This window comes from Dipodomys merriami, unplaced genomic scaffold, assembly GCF_024711535.1.
Source record: "Dipodomys merriami isolate MVZ:Mamm:240054 unplaced genomic scaffold, mDipMer1.0.p SCAF_7, whole genome shotgun sequence".
NCBI lineage: Eukaryota > Metazoa > Chordata > Mammalia > Rodentia > Heteromyidae > Dipodomys > Dipodomys merriami.
Genome location: NW_027206290.1, coordinates 62,033,540 through 62,052,994, shown reverse-complemented (window position 1 = coordinate 62,052,994; position 19,455 = coordinate 62,033,540). Strand labels below are relative to the sequence as shown.

Below are 19,455 nucleotides of genomic sequence, written 5' to 3'. Positions count from 1 at the left end.
GATATCCTGAACTGGCATGCATAAGACCCAAGCTTGTTAAAGTGCAAATTTGATTTTTTACTTTCATAAATCTTTTTCCACAGGTGACAAATCTGGAAATTTGTATTTAACAAACAACTAAAAACTTTTGAGTCAAGAAAAGCACCTGTTGTGAGCAGTTGTGACTTATCCATTAATCAGATTACAAGTATAAAATGGATACAAGATAATGAATCATTTCATTCAGGTCCATGTATTCATATTTGAAATATGCTGTATTGATTTAAGTAGAAAATTGATACCAACCAGTGGTTTCCACTATTGAACAGGAGATTGAATTTTGTATGTCCAAGATATAATAACATAGATTCAAGTTTAGTCCAAGTTTATAATTTAAAAACTTACAATTATGAGGCATATTTTTAAATGGCCATAATTCGTGATGTGCAAATAGAGCCTTGCTACATATTATCATTTGTTAAAAGTATTTTTTGCTCTCATCCTTACTTTAGCACTGACATAAATGTTAATTATTATTTTCAGAGGAATAAGAATTTATCAGAACTATCCATAATCTCCAACTTTCAAAATCCACAGTGCTTTCTGTGGATCAGTTTTAGCATTCGTAGATGGTTATTTGGGGAAGATTGAAAATATTAAGTAAATATCCCAAAATGTCCTTGGCATATTCTCAAAGGAATCAAAGTCAGCGTAGAGCAGAGATAACCTGCACACCCATGTTCATCACGACGCTATTCCCAAAAGCCAAGGAATGGAGTCAGCCTAGATGCTCATCACTAGATAATGGATCAAGAAAATGCAGTATATATACACAATACAGTATTATTCGGCATAAAGAAGAATAAAATCATGTTATTTGCAGGAAAATGAATGGAACTGATTGTCAGGTTAAACAAAATAACAGGCTCAGAAAGACAAGTATTGCGAGTTTTCCTGCATCTGTATAATCTAGAAATAAAAGTAAATGACACAAAAGTAGTGACTCTATTAGAGAAGAAAAAAGAAATCAGGTTGGGAGGGAAGGGAGAATAGGCATGCAAATGTTGAGCAGATATGATCGAAGTATGTTACATTATATTTGAGGATGTCATAATGATTCCTACTATTTTACACCATGAATGTGCATTAATAGTTTGAAAAGGAAAACATCAATTGTATTCTTTTCAAATAACCAATTTCTGCTAGCTTTCTGAATTAAAGACAGTTTCTCCTCATGGACATTGGCCAGTTTGCCCCTCCACTGTACAGGGGAGGGCATTGTCAGGGGCACTTAGAGTCCATGGCTCCATGGAATTTCAGTCTTCTTGGGAAGGAATTAATGCTAGAAGTCTTCAGGACTTGTAAACTAGAGAATGCAAAAGTATGATACTCTCTGCTTTGGTGATTACACATGTATTACTCTGCATTCCATAAATACATACAATTAATAAGTGGCAAAGCAATTATAACTCAATGAAATAATGGTGTGTGTCACAAGAATGGAAACAGGTGGAATCCTCAGTGATGGGAAACTTAATCTCTTTTGCCTACCAGCTCTATGGTTTTTTGGGTGCAAAGCAAGTCAATTTCTACTTTATCTTTTTCAAGCCTGTAGTTTTGGGTTGCTTCCCAGACTAGTAATACTTAAGTGTCTTGTTCAGGAGACAATCTGATCCACCAGGTCTGAGCTTCATTCTATGAAGTACCCAGGTGTGGCTGGTGTGGCTCTGTGGATTATACATCTGGAATAGCAAAAGATTAAAGTTCCTATGCAAACCCATGGTTTGGTTTGTTTGCTTGCTTGCCTGCTTGCTTTTGAGAGAGAGTCTCACTATGTGGTCCAGACAGGCCTCAAACACTTGAGCCTCCTGCCTCCATCTCCCTGAATGCTGAGGTTATAGACATGTACCGCCATAACCAGAAACCCACTGGGTCTGTTTTTGTTTGTTTGTTTTTGTTTTTGTTTTGGTGAAGTTTCTGGTTTGACCCCTAATAGTATATTAACAAGCATTATGTGGGAATGCTGGGATTTTTGTTGAAATGATCCAATCTCCTCATCTGAAATTGAGCGAGTGTTGATTTGCTGCCTCTAAGTCTCAGTGCCCTAGTCCACAAAGGGAGAACAGGAATAGGATGCACAAGGTGTGTCATTGTAAGTTGTGTAAGATTGCTGCCATATGAAGACACATACAGCGGTGTCCAGCAAGTAGGCCACAACAGTGGTAGTGAACGTGATCATATTAATAGGTAAGGAGAATAGTTTATTAAAGCCCCTTTGTTCCTCTTTAGACTTGGTTATGTGTAGGCTTTTCTTGAATTTGAAAGTGTGGTTTTCCAGAAAGCTGAAAGCATTCATAAGAGAAGAAGTTCATTCAGATGATTAGCAGTGGGCAGACATCAAATGTAGATTTGCACTCTGTGGCACTCAGGTAATGGGTGTCAATTCATATAGATTTGTTTGTTTTCTTAACTGAATGAGAAAGTATGGAAAGAAATAGTGCATTAACTCAAGGTACTCTCCCTGACACCTCTTCTAAGATATTCATGCTCCGTGGTTCTTGGTCTAATTGCTATGACCTCTGTATGTAGCAATACCACTGTCCACCTTGTAAACAGAAAATCGTACACTTCTGTCTCCAAAGTCAATTCTTATTCTTTCTGGAACTGAGCTAGTATTTTAATCCAGATTCTGTAGTGAGCAGGAAGTTTTACACTAATGCTCCTAAAGATGTAAGTCCTTTAAAATAAAGAAATTGCCCTCCCCTGTCCCTATCCCTTCCCCCTCCCCCCACCCCCCTACCACTCTGCAGTCCATTTTGCCCCATGTTTGCTTTCTATCACTGTGACAAAATACCTGAAGTAATCAATTTAGAGGGATGAAAGATTCATTTTAGCTCACAAGTTTTAGAGATTTCAGTCCATGAATGATAGGATTTGTTGCTTTGGGCTATGGAGGGGCATATTACAAAGGAACTTGCTTACCAGATGGTACCAGGAAGCAAAACAGAGAGGCTAGGAAGGGGCAGTGTACCCTTCTCAAATGCACCCTCACCAATGACCTACCTTTCGTCCACTAGGCTTCACTGTATTTTTTGGCAGTACTGGGGTTTGAACTCAGAGTCTTGCACTTGCCATGCTGGCACTGTGCCATTTCAGCCATGCCTTTAGCTCTGCTTTTTGCTAGTTATTTAGAAATGGAATATAAGGGACTTTTCTGCCAAGACTGGTCTTGAACCACAAGTCTCTGGATCTCAGCCTCCTGAGTATCTAGGATTACAGGCATGAATCATCAGCATCCAGTTTAAGCCTCACCTTGGGAAAGTTCCACAACATTCTAGTAGTGCTATGCTGAGGACCAAGCTTATTCCAGACTGTGGGGGGGGGGAGGGGGCTTTCTGGTTCCAAACTATAGCACTTCCTGTCTAATGAGAGGTGCAAATAGATTTGCATGGAGCAATAGTAGATGCAGAGATCTACAAATTACCCTTGAAATAAAAAGTAACTTCAGCTTCCCCATTGTGTGTCATTATCTCAATAGTGACAGATAGTTCTGATAGCTGTGTCTGTCCTATAAACAGCCCAGTACTGCTACTGGTTGGCTATTGGGAATCTTTGTCTGCAGCTAGACAGGGAAATAAGAATGGTCATGAGAGCTGTGAGGGCACTCCATCATTTCATAATTTACTGGATGAACTCAATCTAGATTTGCAATCTTAAACCCCAAAGGCATAGTCAATCAAAGGCAAATTCATTTTTCTAGTTTCTGTTTTCATTCTATGCATCATTTCTTATTTTAAAATGTGTCCCAGAAAACACCGTAGGAAGCTCCATGAAAGGGGTTTTTATAGACAAATACAAACAGAAAATAATACCCCATACTGTGTATGTGTATGTATATATATACAGGGCCTTAGGGATATTACAAACAGATAAGGAATGCTTAAGAATTTCTGTTTCCTCCTCTCTTTAAATTTTGTTTCTTTTTTAAGCTAGAATTCACAAATGCTTTTGGAGCCAAATAGTAAATATTTTCAGCGTTGTGGGCCTTTGTAGCATGAAAGATACCAATGTCAGTAGTAGATAAGCAATGGACAAGTGTGTGTGCCAATAAAAACTTTATTTATAACCTCTGAAATTTGAAATTTAAATTTCATGTAATTTTTCACACATCAAAACGTTTCTTCAGCTCCAAGTCTTTTTACCATTAAAAAAATATGTAAAGACAACATCTTTAGCTCAAGTCCAAAGTGAAAACAGATAGCAAAACTAGATTTGGCTCATGAACCCTAAGTGCCACCTAAAGCTCCTGGTTTATTTAGTCCACTGTTTTCCCAGTCTTTCTAACCCTGGAGCCTCTTCCCCACACTGCCTGGTGACAGTTGCTGATGTTCTAGAGGAAAGGGTTTTATGGAGTGTGATCTGTGATCCAGCAGCAAGGCACTTGTTAGAAATCCAGAATCTCAGACCCCTACCTCATGCCAGACAAAGCAGGATGTCTGAGACTGGGTCCCAGCAACCTGTCAGCAAGGTTTCTGGTGATTCTGACTCCTGTTGGAGGTTCAGAAGGACTGTCCTTGAAGATGCTGATTTGGGCCCAGATGTAGTGGTGAATGCCTAAAGCTCCTGTTACTTAAGAGTCGGAGCTGAAAGAATCAGGGTCCAGAGACAGCTCAGGCAAAAATGTGAGTCCTTACCTGAAAAATATCCTAAAAGTGGGCTAGGAAAGTGGCTCAGTGGTAGAGCGCTTGCCTTGCATGTATGAGACCCTGGGCTCAATTCCTCAGCACCACATAAGCAAAAAGAAAAAAGCTAGAAGTGGCGCTGTGGCTCAAGTGCTAGAGTGCTAGCCTTGAGCCGAAGAGCTGAGGGACAGCAACCAAGCCCAGAGTTCAGGCCCCACGACCAGACCCAATATATATAGGGGCATGAGTTCTATCCCCAGCTGACTCCCTCCTCAACCCCCCTAATTCTGAAACTGTTGTCAGAATATAGCAATCTAGGTGGGCATAGTGGCTCCCACCTATAATCCCAGCTACTCAGCAAGCAAAGATCAGGAGCATCACTGGTTAAAGTCTTTCACCCAGGAAAAAAGTTCACAGGATCTCAACCCATAAATAAAAAGCAAGATATAGGGCTGGGAAGGTGGCCCAGTGGCAGAGCGCTTGCCTTGCATGCATGAGGCCCTGGGTTCAATTCCTCAGCACCACATAGGCAGAAAAAAGCCAGAAGTGGTGCAGTGGCTGAAGTGGTAGAGGACTAACCTTGTGCTGAAGAGCTGAGGGACAGTGCCTAGGCCTAGAATTCAGGCCCCATGACCAGCCAGCCAAAAAAAAAAAAAGAGCAAGATATTGTAGTATGTGTCTGTCATCCCAGATATTGGGAAACAGAAATAAGATTATAGTCTAAACCAGCTTGGGAGCAAACACAAGACTCTGTGTTTAAAAATTAAAAAAAAATAAATAAATAAAGTGAAATGGCTCAAGTGGAAAATGCCTACCTCACAAGCAGAAAGCCCTAAGTACTAAACCTAGTACCACCAAAAAAATAATGATAAGAAAAGAATACAACACTTCATGTCATCATCCATTCACCAATTAATTAACATGAAGTGAATCCCTGTGAGGGGCCAGATCATCACACTGTGTTGGTGGTTTCACATAATTAACAAGATACCATTGGGTCTTCAGCCAAACACTAATGGATCACACCTATATTTCTAGCTACTTAGGAGTCTGAGAGCTGAGGATCATGGTTCAAAACCAGTCTGGACAGGAAAATTCATGAGACTATTCCCTTCAATTAACCACCAAAAAGCTGGAAGTGAAGCTGTGGCTCAAGTGGTAGAGTGCTAGCCTTGAGGGAAAAAAAAAGCTCAGGGACAGCACCTAAGCCCTGAGTTCAAGCCACGGGACTGGAACAACAACTACAAACATAGCACCATTGGGCCTTAAATGGACAGGGGGGTTTGTTTTACATCACTGCCCCAAAGAATCATTTTCTGTAACTCTATTTCCTACCTTCCTCACCTACTAAGCAATCTTGGCTGGTAGGGACCATACCACTACCTCAGCAAAACACAGAATGGCAATTCATTGTGCTACTGGGAGTGAAGTGTTCCAGGACACCTTGATAATAAATGCCACTCATTGTTAACTTCCTGTTTCAGCTACCAAAATGACTGGTGTTCTACACCATTGTGCCTGTCTCCTACAGTGCAATATGCATTATGTATGAAATCTGGGGCCTGTGGGACAATTTATCAAACAGTGAACATCCCAACAGTAGACCGGACATGCACTCAAGTCCTGCTCTCCAGCAGTTCTCATTGGCAGGTGGATATTCCTTTCTTGCTTTTAAAACCTGTCAAAAACATCAGCTCTCCTTAAAAGCCGCAGACAGAAGCCCACATTTAAAAGTGAGACAAAGGTGTGGGTGCTCCTGTGGGGAACCATGAAAGTAATGAAAACAAGAGTATCTGCCACATGGCTTCTCTGCCAGCAGGCCACCTGCCCATCAACCAGTCCTGTGCAGTTTGCTGGAGCCCCCGCAGCTGTTCTTCCCAGGCTGAGAATAGCAACTTAGAGAGGAAATTGCCAAGGAAACACATGAGATAGGAGAGAGAAGGGGAGAGAGAATGCACGAAATTCATCAGCAACTAAATCTAAGATGTACGACAGGTCTGAAGGAACATATAACTCTAAGAAATGAAGTGGCAAGTCACAAAGATGGAGCACAAGGATAGAGGCAACTTGTTTGTTCCCATCGGGTAATCCTTAGAGAAACGCTGCTTGGAGACTGGAGACTTCATATTCTTCTGGTTCCCTTGGTTTCAGTTTTCTGGAGGCCCTAGGTACCACAGCAGCACACTGTAATGGCAAGCTAATTAACAGAGCCTGAATTTATTCCATTTTTTCTTTTTCTTTTTGCAAAATGTATGGGGATTATTCTGGATGAACAAGCTTTCAGAATATTAAACCCCAATTCTTCCAAAGTGGACAGGAACTTTCGGAATTTATTCCCTTAAACAAACATCTGAGATCAGTATGGTTTGTCTTGTTGAGGAAACGATGACTCAGAGAAGAAAATGAACTTATCCAGAGTCACCTGGATTCTGAGTGCCAGAGCCAACAGTTCAACTTGGTCTTTCAGATATTAAAGCTCTTGCCCACTCCAAGAAGCTCTGGCCCATAAACCACCCAACTTTCCCAATGATCCACCATTTTATTCTAGAGGGTATATCTCCTGCCTCTCAGGGGATCATTGGAATTTGTTCCTATTTATCTTAAGGTTCAATTGTCTTGTAATAAATTCTCTCCAGTTTCTGTTTCCTAGGTCACTAATTTCTAAACTAGAGACCTGTATTTAAGGAAAGCACAAAGCATTTACAGTGTTATACCATGAGCAGAGAGCCATGTTCTGTCAATTTTGTTTACAAGCTAGCCATAAAACTAACATAGCATAAGCTTAGATTTTCTTAATGCTAGTAGCAAAATGCAACCCTGAAACTTTTCTTCTTCTTCTCTTGGCTGTGATTTTGTGCTTAACACTTTGTCCAAGAATCACAGAGTAGAAAAGATCTGTGAAGTTTGTTATCTCCAGAGAAGTTTCACATTAGGATTTTTCCAATCCAAGAACCCTAAATAGTAAGACTTGTTTCACAAGACTGATAACACTGAAAAAAAAAATTCTAGTAGCATGTACCAAATTAAAGTTTCAGAGGAATTCAGTCTTAGCAGTTGAGAAAGCCATATAATAATGGCATTGTATTCAACAACAAAACCAGAATGAACTACTAATGCGTGCTGCCACATGGATGATCTCAAAATAATTATACCAAGTGTAAGGAGCCACTCCTCCTCCCAAAAAAGCACACCTATGTGTATGACATTCCAGGAAATGCCATATGAAGGGACAGAAAGGAAAGAGTACTTTGCTGGACTTGAGGATGGGGTGGGGATGGGTGGAATGGAGTGGTTGGGTAAGATTACAAAGAGAATAAGGAAACTCTTGGAAGCAATGAACGTTTTTTATTTTCCTGATTGTGTTCATGGGTTCCTGAGTGTCTACACATGCTCAAATCTTTTAAATTTCACACTACAAAAATGTGGGGTTGGTGGTATGCTTACTATATCTCTATAAAGCCATTAAAAATAAAATAAAAAGAAATTGTGAAGTTAAAGGTATACTAATCTAGAACTGTTTGCCTTTATCCCATTATTCTCCATCCTTGTTTGGTTTGTGTCTTTCAAAATACTTCAGGAAGTGGAGCTGTGGCTCCAGTGGTAGAATACCAGCCTCAAGTGAAAAAGCTAAAGGGTACATGCACACCCTGAGTTCAAGCCCCGGTACCGGCACAAAACAGATAAATAAATAAAAGTGAAAATACTTCATATGAAAAAGTGGCATATGCCTATACTTCAAACCTTGAGATGGTGGGGTGGGGAAAGTTGTCAGTTATAGGCCAGTCTGATCTAAAGAGTGAGGAATCTGTCTGTCTGTCTGTCTGTCTGTCTGTCTCTCTCTCTATATATATACATATATATGTGTATATATATATATATATATATGTAGACAGGTATCTATCTTGTGCATGAAATCATCAAATATGCATTCCTGTCATCTTTGCAGAAATGGCCTAATTTTTTGCACCCGTCTGAGTATACCTTCCAGCCAGGGCAGTACTGTGAGCCTCTTAGATCTTCTAGCCTTTGCAGACACCTACATGGACTCATAAAAACCCACACATCTTCAAATCTGCTTCTTCACAGGTTCTGTGACCAAATCCATCGTTGATTCCTGGGTCTAGGCACCCAGCCACCCCCGACCACTACAATGGCCGAAGATGCGGACATGCGCAATGAGCTGGAGGAGATGCAGCGGAGGGCTGACCAGCTTGCTGATGAGGTAAGAAGAGATCCAGAAAAAGAAAAGTGACAAGATTTATAGCTAAATCATCTGCAGACTAAGACAGGTTGATTATAAAACCTGTATTCAAATCATTAATGTTTTGGCTTACACTCTTGATTTCTAGAAATCTTTCTATGTCATCTAAGAAAAACTGTCTTGACCCTGTCTTACAGTGTGCTGCATCTGGTTCAGTTCTTGGAGCTGGTTGTTAACACTCTTCAAACTGGTTGCTAAGCACGGCTATTATTAAAATTGAATTATATAACCTGACAATTACACGGATTCTGCTGAAATCAAGAGCACTACATTCTCAAAATCCATTACTTTTTACTACATTACTACATTCTATTACTGTTTGTGCTCTTGAGTTATTTCCAACCATTTCATCTATGGGTTGGGAGTATCATGGAATTGCCCACCATGGGTCTTCCCAGTTCCACATTCAGTGACATCATTAACCCAGTTAGAACTCAGGCAGGGCAAGATTTACAAAACAGAATCTACAAATACCACACATGGGAGCTTTAGTTATGCTTTTGTTGATTACAGTTCACAAATAATTAGTGAAATATTAGTAATGTGGATCACATTTAAAAGAATATTGCCATAACACTAAGAATCATACCGAATATTGAGGAAATCATCCATCCTCTGGAAACTGATTTTATGATCTCTTTCCTCTTTGGTTTGAGTTCTAATGCATGACTTCATTATTTCATTTTTCTTTTACTCATGAAGACAAACGAAATTATCCAATCAACATGCATGCCCTAACTACACTCTTTCCTCACACAATTAGCAATAAAGACAGAATTCAGGGAAAAAAAGTCAAGAGGAGCTTCCAGTGAGAATCCATTGGCTAAGTGAAATTTACAACAAAAAGTGACCTAAAGGCCAGGTGCTGGCTCACATCCAAATCCTAGCTACTTAGGAGGTTGAAATCTGAGGATCATGGTTTGAAGCCAGCCCAAGCAGAAAAGTCCCTGAGAGGCTCTTCTCTCCAATAAACTACTCAAAAAAAAAAAAAAAAGTCAGAAATGGTGCTATAACTCAAGAGATAGAGCACTAGTCTTGAGCACAGAGGCTCAGGGACAGTGCCTAGGCCCTAATTTCAAACCCCAGCACCAGCAAAAAAGAAAGAAAGAAAGAAAGAAAGAAAGAAAGAAAGAAAGAAAGAAAGAAAGAAAGAAAGAAAGAAAGAAAGAAAGAAAGAAAGAAAGAAAGAAAGAAAGAAAGAAAGAAGAAAACAAAAGAAAAACTAACCCATATTGTATTATATTATATTATTTGTGAATCCTGTGCTATTCATCCTTTATATCAGTAAAACAATAAACTTGAAGACCTGTAAATGAATTTTTTATTATTTTCTAGACAGCCAATTGTTAGACATTTTCTGACATACCACTACATTCTTTCTATTTCACAAATCTCTTCCAGGAAAAATTACCATCTTCCAGGTTCTTGAAAAATCTTGCCTAAAATAAGTTTGTTCACTTAAAAATCATGGCTTTGAGAAATCACATTGGGAATTGGGTTATGGGAGTGTCAAAGGAGCTGAAAAAAATGACAAGACTGTGCCTGAGGGACTTTCCATCACAATTTCCCTTATCTAAGAATACAGATAATTATTTCAGCTGTCTCTTATAGGCTAGTTACTCCAAACATGCTTGATCTTATCACCCTAAGGCGACAGTTTAATTTGTATTGATAACAACCTCCAATTGTATTTCTATGAGCTTTGTAAGAAGAAACTTGATGTTATACTCATCTTAATTCATGAAAAATTATGTTTGTGTTTAATATTCAATATTCCTAGCCTAGGGAGGCCAAATTAGTCTTTAGAGTATTTGAGATAATTTTTTCATGCATCCTGAGCATACAAAATTATCTTTTCCAGATTACTTTGTCTTTGATATCAAGCTTGGTTTCATATGGTTTTGATTTTATGAAAATAAACTTTCATGTAATTGCTTTAGGGAATGTGATTGTGTAGAGAAAACCTGATAGAAAAGAGATTGAGAATAGAAAGACATTTTTTGTTTCAGTTGCAAATTTAAACTAATATGTGATAAAGACCCTTTTGTTTCTTGAATGAAGAATGTATTTGTGACGTTCCAAAATCTCTGCTTCTTTCACTTATAATGTTTATGATTTTTTTTTCAAATTTCAGTCACTGGAAAGTACCCGTCGTATGCTGCAACTGGTTGAAGAGGTAAGGAGGGACTGTATTTTAAAATAAAGGAACAATTCCCTCATGCTGTTATTTTTCTACTCCCTAATTCCTTTCCCTAGGCCATGATCCAGTTGCTTCCACTTTAAATGTAGCTATTAGGAAGCTTCCAAATGAAGATGATGCATTTTAGTTGCCAGGTAGCAGTCAAGGTAAATCCCCTCTCCTTGGTAGCTCAGACCATCTTTGTAGTGTGAAATACAGAGAAACAAGAATCACTGAAGGTTGAATCACTTTAAGCAAATGAGAGGAAATTTTAATCTATTAAGGAACTATCTACTTAAATAATATATTTCTAATGACAGTGATGCCCATCGCTTACCACAATGGAAATTCTGTTTTGATTTTAATCATGTATATACCTTTAAAAAATAGAACTCTATTTTAGATTCAGATACTAAAATTTAATGGGAAAAAAGCAGAAAAAATTAAATCTAGTGTTAAAATATAAAAGCTCTTTTATATTCCTGAGTCTGGGTTATACATCCATTTGTGAAGCATAGTTAATGAATTCCCAAACTATTTTTAAATTAGTAAAATAGGGCAGAGAGCAATAATGGAATCCAAAGAACATTTGCAATAAGCTTCACTCATTCCAACTTGGTAGAGCAGCAGTCAACCAGGAAGAATAAATGGATTAATTGAACGTGCCCATTGGGAGAGATGAAGTGGAAAAAGAATGGGTTGGACTATATTTATCTTCACCTAATAAAACAAGCCTAATGGTTTTTATTCAGTGAATGCTGTTTCAGGTACACTTTCAGTCCTACTGCTTATTAATGTATAAATTCATATGCGATTATCATTTTCAGAGCACTTGAGCTTTCTCTGGCAGAACAATTAAATAAGCCTATTCACCTCACAAATTTTTCAAAGGCTAAAAGGAAGGAACTACCTCTTACACTATAGGAGCTGACCCCTTACCTTATATCTGTAGCCCAAGTTCTCACCTATGAATAAAATACAGCTAAACATAAATTGCCATAGGAGGAGTAGGCTGAAGGTGGTAACAATGAATTCCCTTTAAAAATGTATTTTAAAAATGATGATTTGAGACTGCAACATAGTATAAATTGCCCCCCTTCAGGAGAGCAGCATTGGCCCAAGAGAGTAGCATTGTACCTCTAAATGAAGAGAAATGTGTTCTTTGCTCTGTTCTGGGAACACCAGTCATGCAGAAATACTTGAGGACCAAGAAGGAGGCAAGTACCTAAGTCTAGGAATATTGGTAGGGCTCTCACATAGACTTACTCTCCCCAAGCTTGTCATAAGAAAAGACAGAGGAGCAAACATTAGTAACGTTGCTACATGAATTCTGATGTTAGGGGGAAGGGAGCCCAGAAGCAAAGTGATGTCATTATTTTATTGTAGACTATCTTATTGCTCAACATAGACTATAGTTTCATTTTTTATTTTCACTTGTGTGTTGTGTGGGCAGGTATACATTTCTACAATGCCAGAACTGTCTCCATTTTGTCCACCTGTGCAGTGGTGACATGTTTCCCAGACTATGGGGAATGTTGGAGCAATAGCATCTCTTCAGAGGTTTAGGGGCATGGATAGTTCTTCTTCATGTGTCTTCTTAATGTGCAAATAGTGTCTACCAACTGAAAAATCAGTGTTTGCTATAATTAATTCTAAGTTAAAAGAAATCCCCAAGCCTCTATTGATTGAAGTAGAATTGTCAAATTATGTGTTTTTGTTTCTCCTAACGGGTTTCTCGATCAAGTACAAAGTTGAATCTTATAACAAGGAGAGACACAGAAGGAAGCAATCTCCTACCTTTAGTAAATATGAGGTTACATCACTTCCTGTCCTTAGCAAATTGTGAGCCAGTCATTATTAGAGTAGATTGATTTGCTCTTACTTCCTTCTGGGTTATTTTATATTTATGGTCAGACACCCCTGATATCTAGGGCATTTACTAGTCACATGGTGCTCTACTTTTCAATCAAAAAGAAACTTCTCTTTAAAGAGAATCAGCATTAAATATTCACAAAGGACATAAATCATTTGGAAAATCCGAGCTTTGGAATATCAAGATCATGCCCATGATCCCAAAATTCATCAATGCTACATAATTTGAATTCAACTGAATACTTACTGAAATTCATTCTCAAAGACAGGAAAGGTTACTAAAATTGGAAAGTGTCCCTAAGGCAAACACTCTTGCTTTCAGTGGAATGTGCAGCTTCACACAACCCCCAATAGACTCTAGGGTCTGACAAGGGTAAGGACTTGATTTTTAATAGAAGTCATAATGAATTGCAAGGACAATATAAAATTACCAAGAGGTCAGTAGGGAAGTTCAGAAAAGCTGCAGACCATAGAAGGGTAAGACTGTCAGGATGGAAGTGTATGTAGCTAAGCGTAGGAATACCTGCAGAGCAACCACCACCACCAAAAAGAAAAAAAAAAAAGATTAGTAGCAATTACGTAGTGCTATAGTGTCTAGTTTCCAGCCTAGATGTAGGAACTTGATTTTGGTGGATTTTTTTTTCAGTAAATAGGAATGCCTAACTCTGGCACAGAGGAAAGATATAAACTTACATATTACAGGGAAAAATATAAATAGCTCTCCAAATTCAAGGTTATACCTGCATTGAGCATATAATAGAGAGAATCATTGATTCTTGTAAGAGAATCACTAAGGTATTTCCAAGGAGAAATTATTTGATTGCAGGCAAAGAGAAAAGTAAAGTTAACTCTGCTAATTCTAAATGCAAAAATGAAGTCTATATATAAATGCCTTGGGCAATAAAACCGAAGCCCAGGAAGAGCCACACTGCTCTAGATCAGGTAAATCTGAAAGCATGATATAACTTTCATTGAGTAGTTATGGAAGCATTAATCTATGATGAACATTTTGGGAACTTGTCTTTCAAAGCACGTTGGCTATTAAGGTATAAGCATTCTGAAGCTGCATTTCTGTTATGCCAACCTTTTTACTCCAAATGAAGATCAGGCTTGGCCGTTCTTTTCAGTTATGCAGATGGGGTCTTTGGAACTCAAGAATTCTGAGATAACCTTCCTTTAGGTCAAGTAGATTTCCAGGAAAGTATCTCAATATGACAAAGGAATCATTTTGTTATTGTTCCATAAACATAGTCTTAGTACATCCTGCAATAAAGAAACATGAAATTTTTAAAAGTTGGAAAAAAATTCTTTTTAAAAAAAGGAAGAAAACACAAAAGCAAAAAAGAGTAAAATCTCTCTTATCTCCAGCTCCTTGTATTTAAGTAAGCTGCTTCCCACCCATCTCAGAAACTTAGAACTGAACTAAGATAAAAATAGTACCACCTCTTCTTGCTCTTGCTCCTTGCTATTCAAGGAACAGGAAAAAATAATATTCTGCTTCCCCTCTAGTATTTTCCCCTTCCCTGTCCTTCCTCTGAGCTTCTGAGTCTCCCAAAGACCTCGTTGTTTTGATAGAAAACATTAGCAAAATAGTGGATAGAGAACCTATATGTGGCAGGTACTGGACATAGAGCCATTATCATTACCATCATTGACAAATATGTGTTACCTACTTTAATTCTTACTGCCACAGGTTACTACTACTTTGACACCCATTTTACCATGGGAAAATTTGAGACTCACAGTATTTAGATAACTTGCTTGTGACACATGGCTAGAAGTTGCAGATAACATTAAAAACCAGGTCTGCCTGATTCCAGAGAATGAATTCTACACAGCACATTTATCTTTCATTCCAACAGCAACTCCTACAATATTTGTTTTTTGAGAATTCTTCCACTGGGGACAAGACATAAGGGAACAAAACCAGTCATTGTAAAGATTCTGCCCCAAATATAACCTGCCTCTTGCTTTCTGAACATGTTCCTTTCTGAACTCGACTGCCTCCTATCAGAGGTGAACTGACTTTTAGAGGACTTTACTTTCTGGAGTTTATTTCATCTTCCTGTCCTCAACTGATTGCTGGGCAAGCTGAGACACACAATGCAGTTTGACTGTAGAGCAACAAGATTTCAAAGATAGAACTAGAATTCAGGGCTGTGACTCTGGGATCTCAGTTCTGTTCACAAACCAAATTGTCTCTCATACTGAGATTACTTGCATCTTATCATTGATATGGGAAAACTAAAAAGGTCAGATGACCTTTCTAGCACCTCCCAGCTTTCCTGAGTGCTGGGTCAGAAGTTTCTACTCCTGTCCTCTCAAATCAGAACAAGTTCAGACTCTCTTGCCCCTGCACATCATTCCAATACTAAAACAAAAATTCTTCCCTATTTAAATAAAGAGGAAATTGTACTTGCTATGCTCTATATAAAATAAATGGGTGTAACAGCATATCAAGATGTATAAATATGTGAGAGCTTGACTGACCAACCCAAAATCACCAACATTACCTCCATGCACTGTCCCAAACAGAATAGAGCAGAGACACCAGGTACAGCCTTGATTGATTCTTCAGGGGAAAAAATTCTCTAAAATACCTCTGCCTGCATTATCACATCAATATGCCTGAAAGCTACCTGCTTTTTATAATTTGATCATGTAGGCATTGGCTAAAATATGTGGAAAAGGGCAAAGAACTTACTGCAAAACAAGTTCAGATAGATAAAAATCCATTCATAAAAAATTTAAAGAAATAGACTTGAATTATCTCTGTGGCCTAGAGTCTCTCTGCTCCTGTGTGTGTCCTTGTAACAGTAACATATCAAGGAGCTTGTTAAAAATGCAGAATCTTGGGCCCAGCACTATGGACTCAGAATATAAAATTTAATAAGATGAATCATATGCCAGGGGTTAAAGACTGAGAGGTAGTGTTCTAGAAGTAGAAGTGTCTAATATTAAAAGATGATGAAGGTATGTTTTACTTGCCTAGGTACATTTTATGAATGTGTGTATTTTATGGCACTTAGATCATGCTTACTATAAGTTAAACTCCACTCTCACACATTCCATGTATTGATTTATTAAGTTCATATAAGAACTTAATAGGGCATAATCTCATATGATTGCAGTATTACAAATCAATGAACTGAGGCACAGAATAAGGACAGCTGCCTGAGGCCCTGCAGCTAGGATATTAAATCACCAAGATTCCATCCCAGAATCTAGTACCATTTTCTTCATGGATACCACTGAGGTCATCCTGTGTCATCATTGTCTACCCAGCCCCCTGGTCTGGCCCCTTAAGCCTGTCAAATATGGTCCAAAGTAACATAAGCTTTTGTGTCCTGCAGAGTTCACTGCTCGCATCCTCCAAGCCTGAGACTATAAGAGCTCACAGAGACTAAAAGAGCTTTTTTAGAAATGTTATTCAGGGGCTGGGAAGGTGGCTCAGTTGTAGAGTGCTTGCCTCACATGCATGAGGCCCTAGGTTTGATTCCTTAGCACCACATAAACAGAAAAAGCCAGAAGTGGCTCTGTGACTCAAGTAAAAGCAGCTCAGGGACAGCGCCCAGCCCCTGAGTTCAAGCCCTAGGACAAGAAAGAAAGAAAGAAAGAAAGAAAGAAAGAAAGAAAGAAAGAAAGAAAGAAAGAAAGAAAGAAAGAAAGAAAGAAAGAAAGAAAGAAAGAAAGAAAGAAAGAAAGAAAGAAAGAAAGAAAGAAAGAAAGAGAGAGAGAGAGAGAAGAGAGAGAGAGAGAGAGAGAGAGAGAGAGAGAGAGAGAGAGGGAGGGAGGGAGGGAGGGAGGGAGGGAGGGAGGGAGAAAGGAAGGAAGGAAGGAAGGAAAGAAAGAAATGTTATGGCATTTAAATTTTGGCCTTCCCTAACACCTCTCTTTAAAAAAAATCAAACTATAGGTAATGTCATTCCATGCTGATTAACAGTTACTCTATAATAGAAAGGCTTCACTGATAGCCAACAAGTACAGTAAGGGAAAGTTGAAAGGCTTCACTGGTTAAAATTCATCTCTCTTGTATACCTTCTCCATAAGTGAGAAGTTACCTTTTAAAGACTTCTTCACAGAAACACTGCAGCAATATTTTATGGGAGTTATTTTCTCACAGTATATCATTGTGCGTAATTTTAGATTTCAAAACGAAAGAGCCCTTCTTTCTGATCTCATTCCCCCCCCCCAAACCCATTGTTTTAAAGTCTTGGAGAATTTCTCTCCATAAAGAGAAAATGGGAGAATGACTTTCCTTTTGAGCTGTGTTTTTCAACCTTGGTGAAGTCACGTTCTTCTGTGATAAACCTAATCTTAACCCAAGACTTCTGCATGCCTTCTCCATGGAGACTATGATCAATCATGGCAGGGAAGAAAATTCAATGTAAGAAGATTTTAAAAGATTTTCCTTCTGTGTTTGCAGTTAGGAGAGTTAAAGTGTTTTTATTTTTTTTCCAGGTATAAAATTATAGTGTAATGTTAAGTATAGGTATCCCAGCACCTGACATCTTGGAAGCCTCAGCCCTAGCCCCAGCCCTAGCTCATGGGAATAGTGCCCTATCCCTCCTTCTACCTTGAAAGATCACTGATAGAGAAAGTGCACAGGTTACCCATTCCTCTGGGTCCCTCCCTAACCTCCTAATGCCCTTGTCATATTTCCTCCCTTTTTCCCCCTTTGGTCCTTCTTCATTTTCCATTTCTAGGGCTAATTGTTCCCTTACTGATTTCTCTTTCTCTCTTTTCTCTTTCTAACTCCTTTTCAACTTTGCTACCATTATTGGAATGTAGAGTAAAGATGCTGGTATCAGGACTTTGGTTATGTTGGATGAACAAGGAGGTAAGTTCAGATTTCTTCAGTAAGAACAATTCCTCTCATCTAAAGGAAATCGCATTTTTAAATTCTTTGTGTATCTGCAGGTGGCCATTTTTAAAATATGTGTTACACGTGCATGCAGGTGTCAAAGGTTCAAGAATATTCATCTTGCTAGTTTTCCTGCTCTATTGTAAAGATTGGTAAATGTGTGGAGATGTTGATGCATTCTCTATAACTAAGTGAATGGTACTGCTATCTCTGTTATGTGAGGAGAACAAAATTTTGAAGGCAAAGACAGGTGGTTTTTTTAAAAAAGGGTATTATTTTGAAAAGTAGTGAAAATTCCTCTGTTCTCCTAACCCCCAAATTTTCCACAGAAATTGGTTTTCTTCCAATAACACCTAGATGGAATTAGAATATTGTATTGTCTGATTCTTTTGACCATCCTAACTCTGTATCTGGCAGTTTTAACTTTTCAGGACACTGTAGAGAGTCCTTAAATGACTGGATGCTATTTTTAACTGTATATAAACACAAGGGAATCATTCAGAAAACAGGAAATTGAGCCAACTGTAATAGTTGACCTGTATTTAAAATTGTTATGGAAATGCTTGAAGCAATAAGAATTAGAGACCTAAAAATTTAGTGTAACATTCTCCTAATTTTCAGTGTAACATCCTTTTTTTTTCTTTTGTACTGTAAAGTGGTAACTAGAAAGTAAAACAGTTTTCTTTTGTTCAATGTATTTAGCCATATGATGATATTGTATATAATTCTAGCCACAAGTTATTTACCCAATTCCATTCTTTTTTTCCTTTTCTATTTTTTTTTATTTCTTTCTTTTTTTCCCCCTCACCCCCCTGGTGGTGGGTCTTTAACTCTGGGCCTGGGTGCTGAACCTCAGCTGTTCAAGGCAAGCGCTCTACCACTTGAGCCACAGCGCACTTCTAGTTTTCTGGTGGTTTATTGGAAATAAGAGTTTCACGGACTTTCCTGCCCCGGCTGGCTTTGAACCACAATCCTCAGATCTCAGCCTCCTGAGTAGCTAGGATTACAGACAGGCGAGAACCACCAGCGCCTGGCCCAATTCCATTCTTAATTGTCATCATAATACATAGTTTCATAGTTTGTGAAGCATTAGAAAAATGCAGGATTGTGAGTGGTTTTTAAGTGGCAAATATAAAAATATGAAACTTATTCACAGCATAGGACACTGTATCTAAGTATAAAATCTCACCTGGGAAGAAGATACAGACAATAGGCATAAAATAATTCTCCTAAAATATAGACTGCCCTTGTATATCATCAAAGAAAGAACAACTAAAGAAAAACTGTCATACAACATAAATCAGCAATTTACAAGCAGACATGTGAAAATTTTGCTTCAACCACCAATGTTAATGATGTGCTATTCTTTATCGAATTGACACAAATGTTAAAAGTGATAATAACCAGAATGACTAATATGTTGGGAAAATAGAAACTTTTGTTATATATTTGGGTACTATACACATATACAAATGTCTTGAAGAGCAATTGAATAAATTATTTAAATTTTGAAGAATAACTTTTTCACCAAGATATTCCATTCCTATGATTGTATACTGCAAATACACATTTTACAGAGAAGAAAAATGTATATTCCTTACTTACAATTGTGAAAGAC

General features: G+C 38.2%; 1 protein-coding gene across 2 annotated transcripts in view; it reads left to right on the top strand.

Moving 5' to 3' along the window:
• The window catches only part of Snap25 (synaptosome associated protein 25), an 80,005-nt gene that overhangs the window by 41,820 nt on the left and 18,730 nt on the right, over positions 1-19,455 (top strand). For both annotated transcript variants that reach the window (XM_070006748.1, XM_070006747.1), the window contains exons 2-4: positions 8,748-8,883; positions 11,057-11,098; positions 17,765-17,813. In XM_070006748.1, the coding sequence (XP_069862849.1) occupies positions 8,812-8,883; positions 11,057-11,098; positions 17,765-17,813 (163 nt within the window). In that variant the 5' untranslated portion in view covers positions 8,748-8,811. The remainder of the gene's footprint in view (positions 1-8,747; positions 8,884-11,056; positions 11,099-17,764; positions 17,814-19,455) is intronic.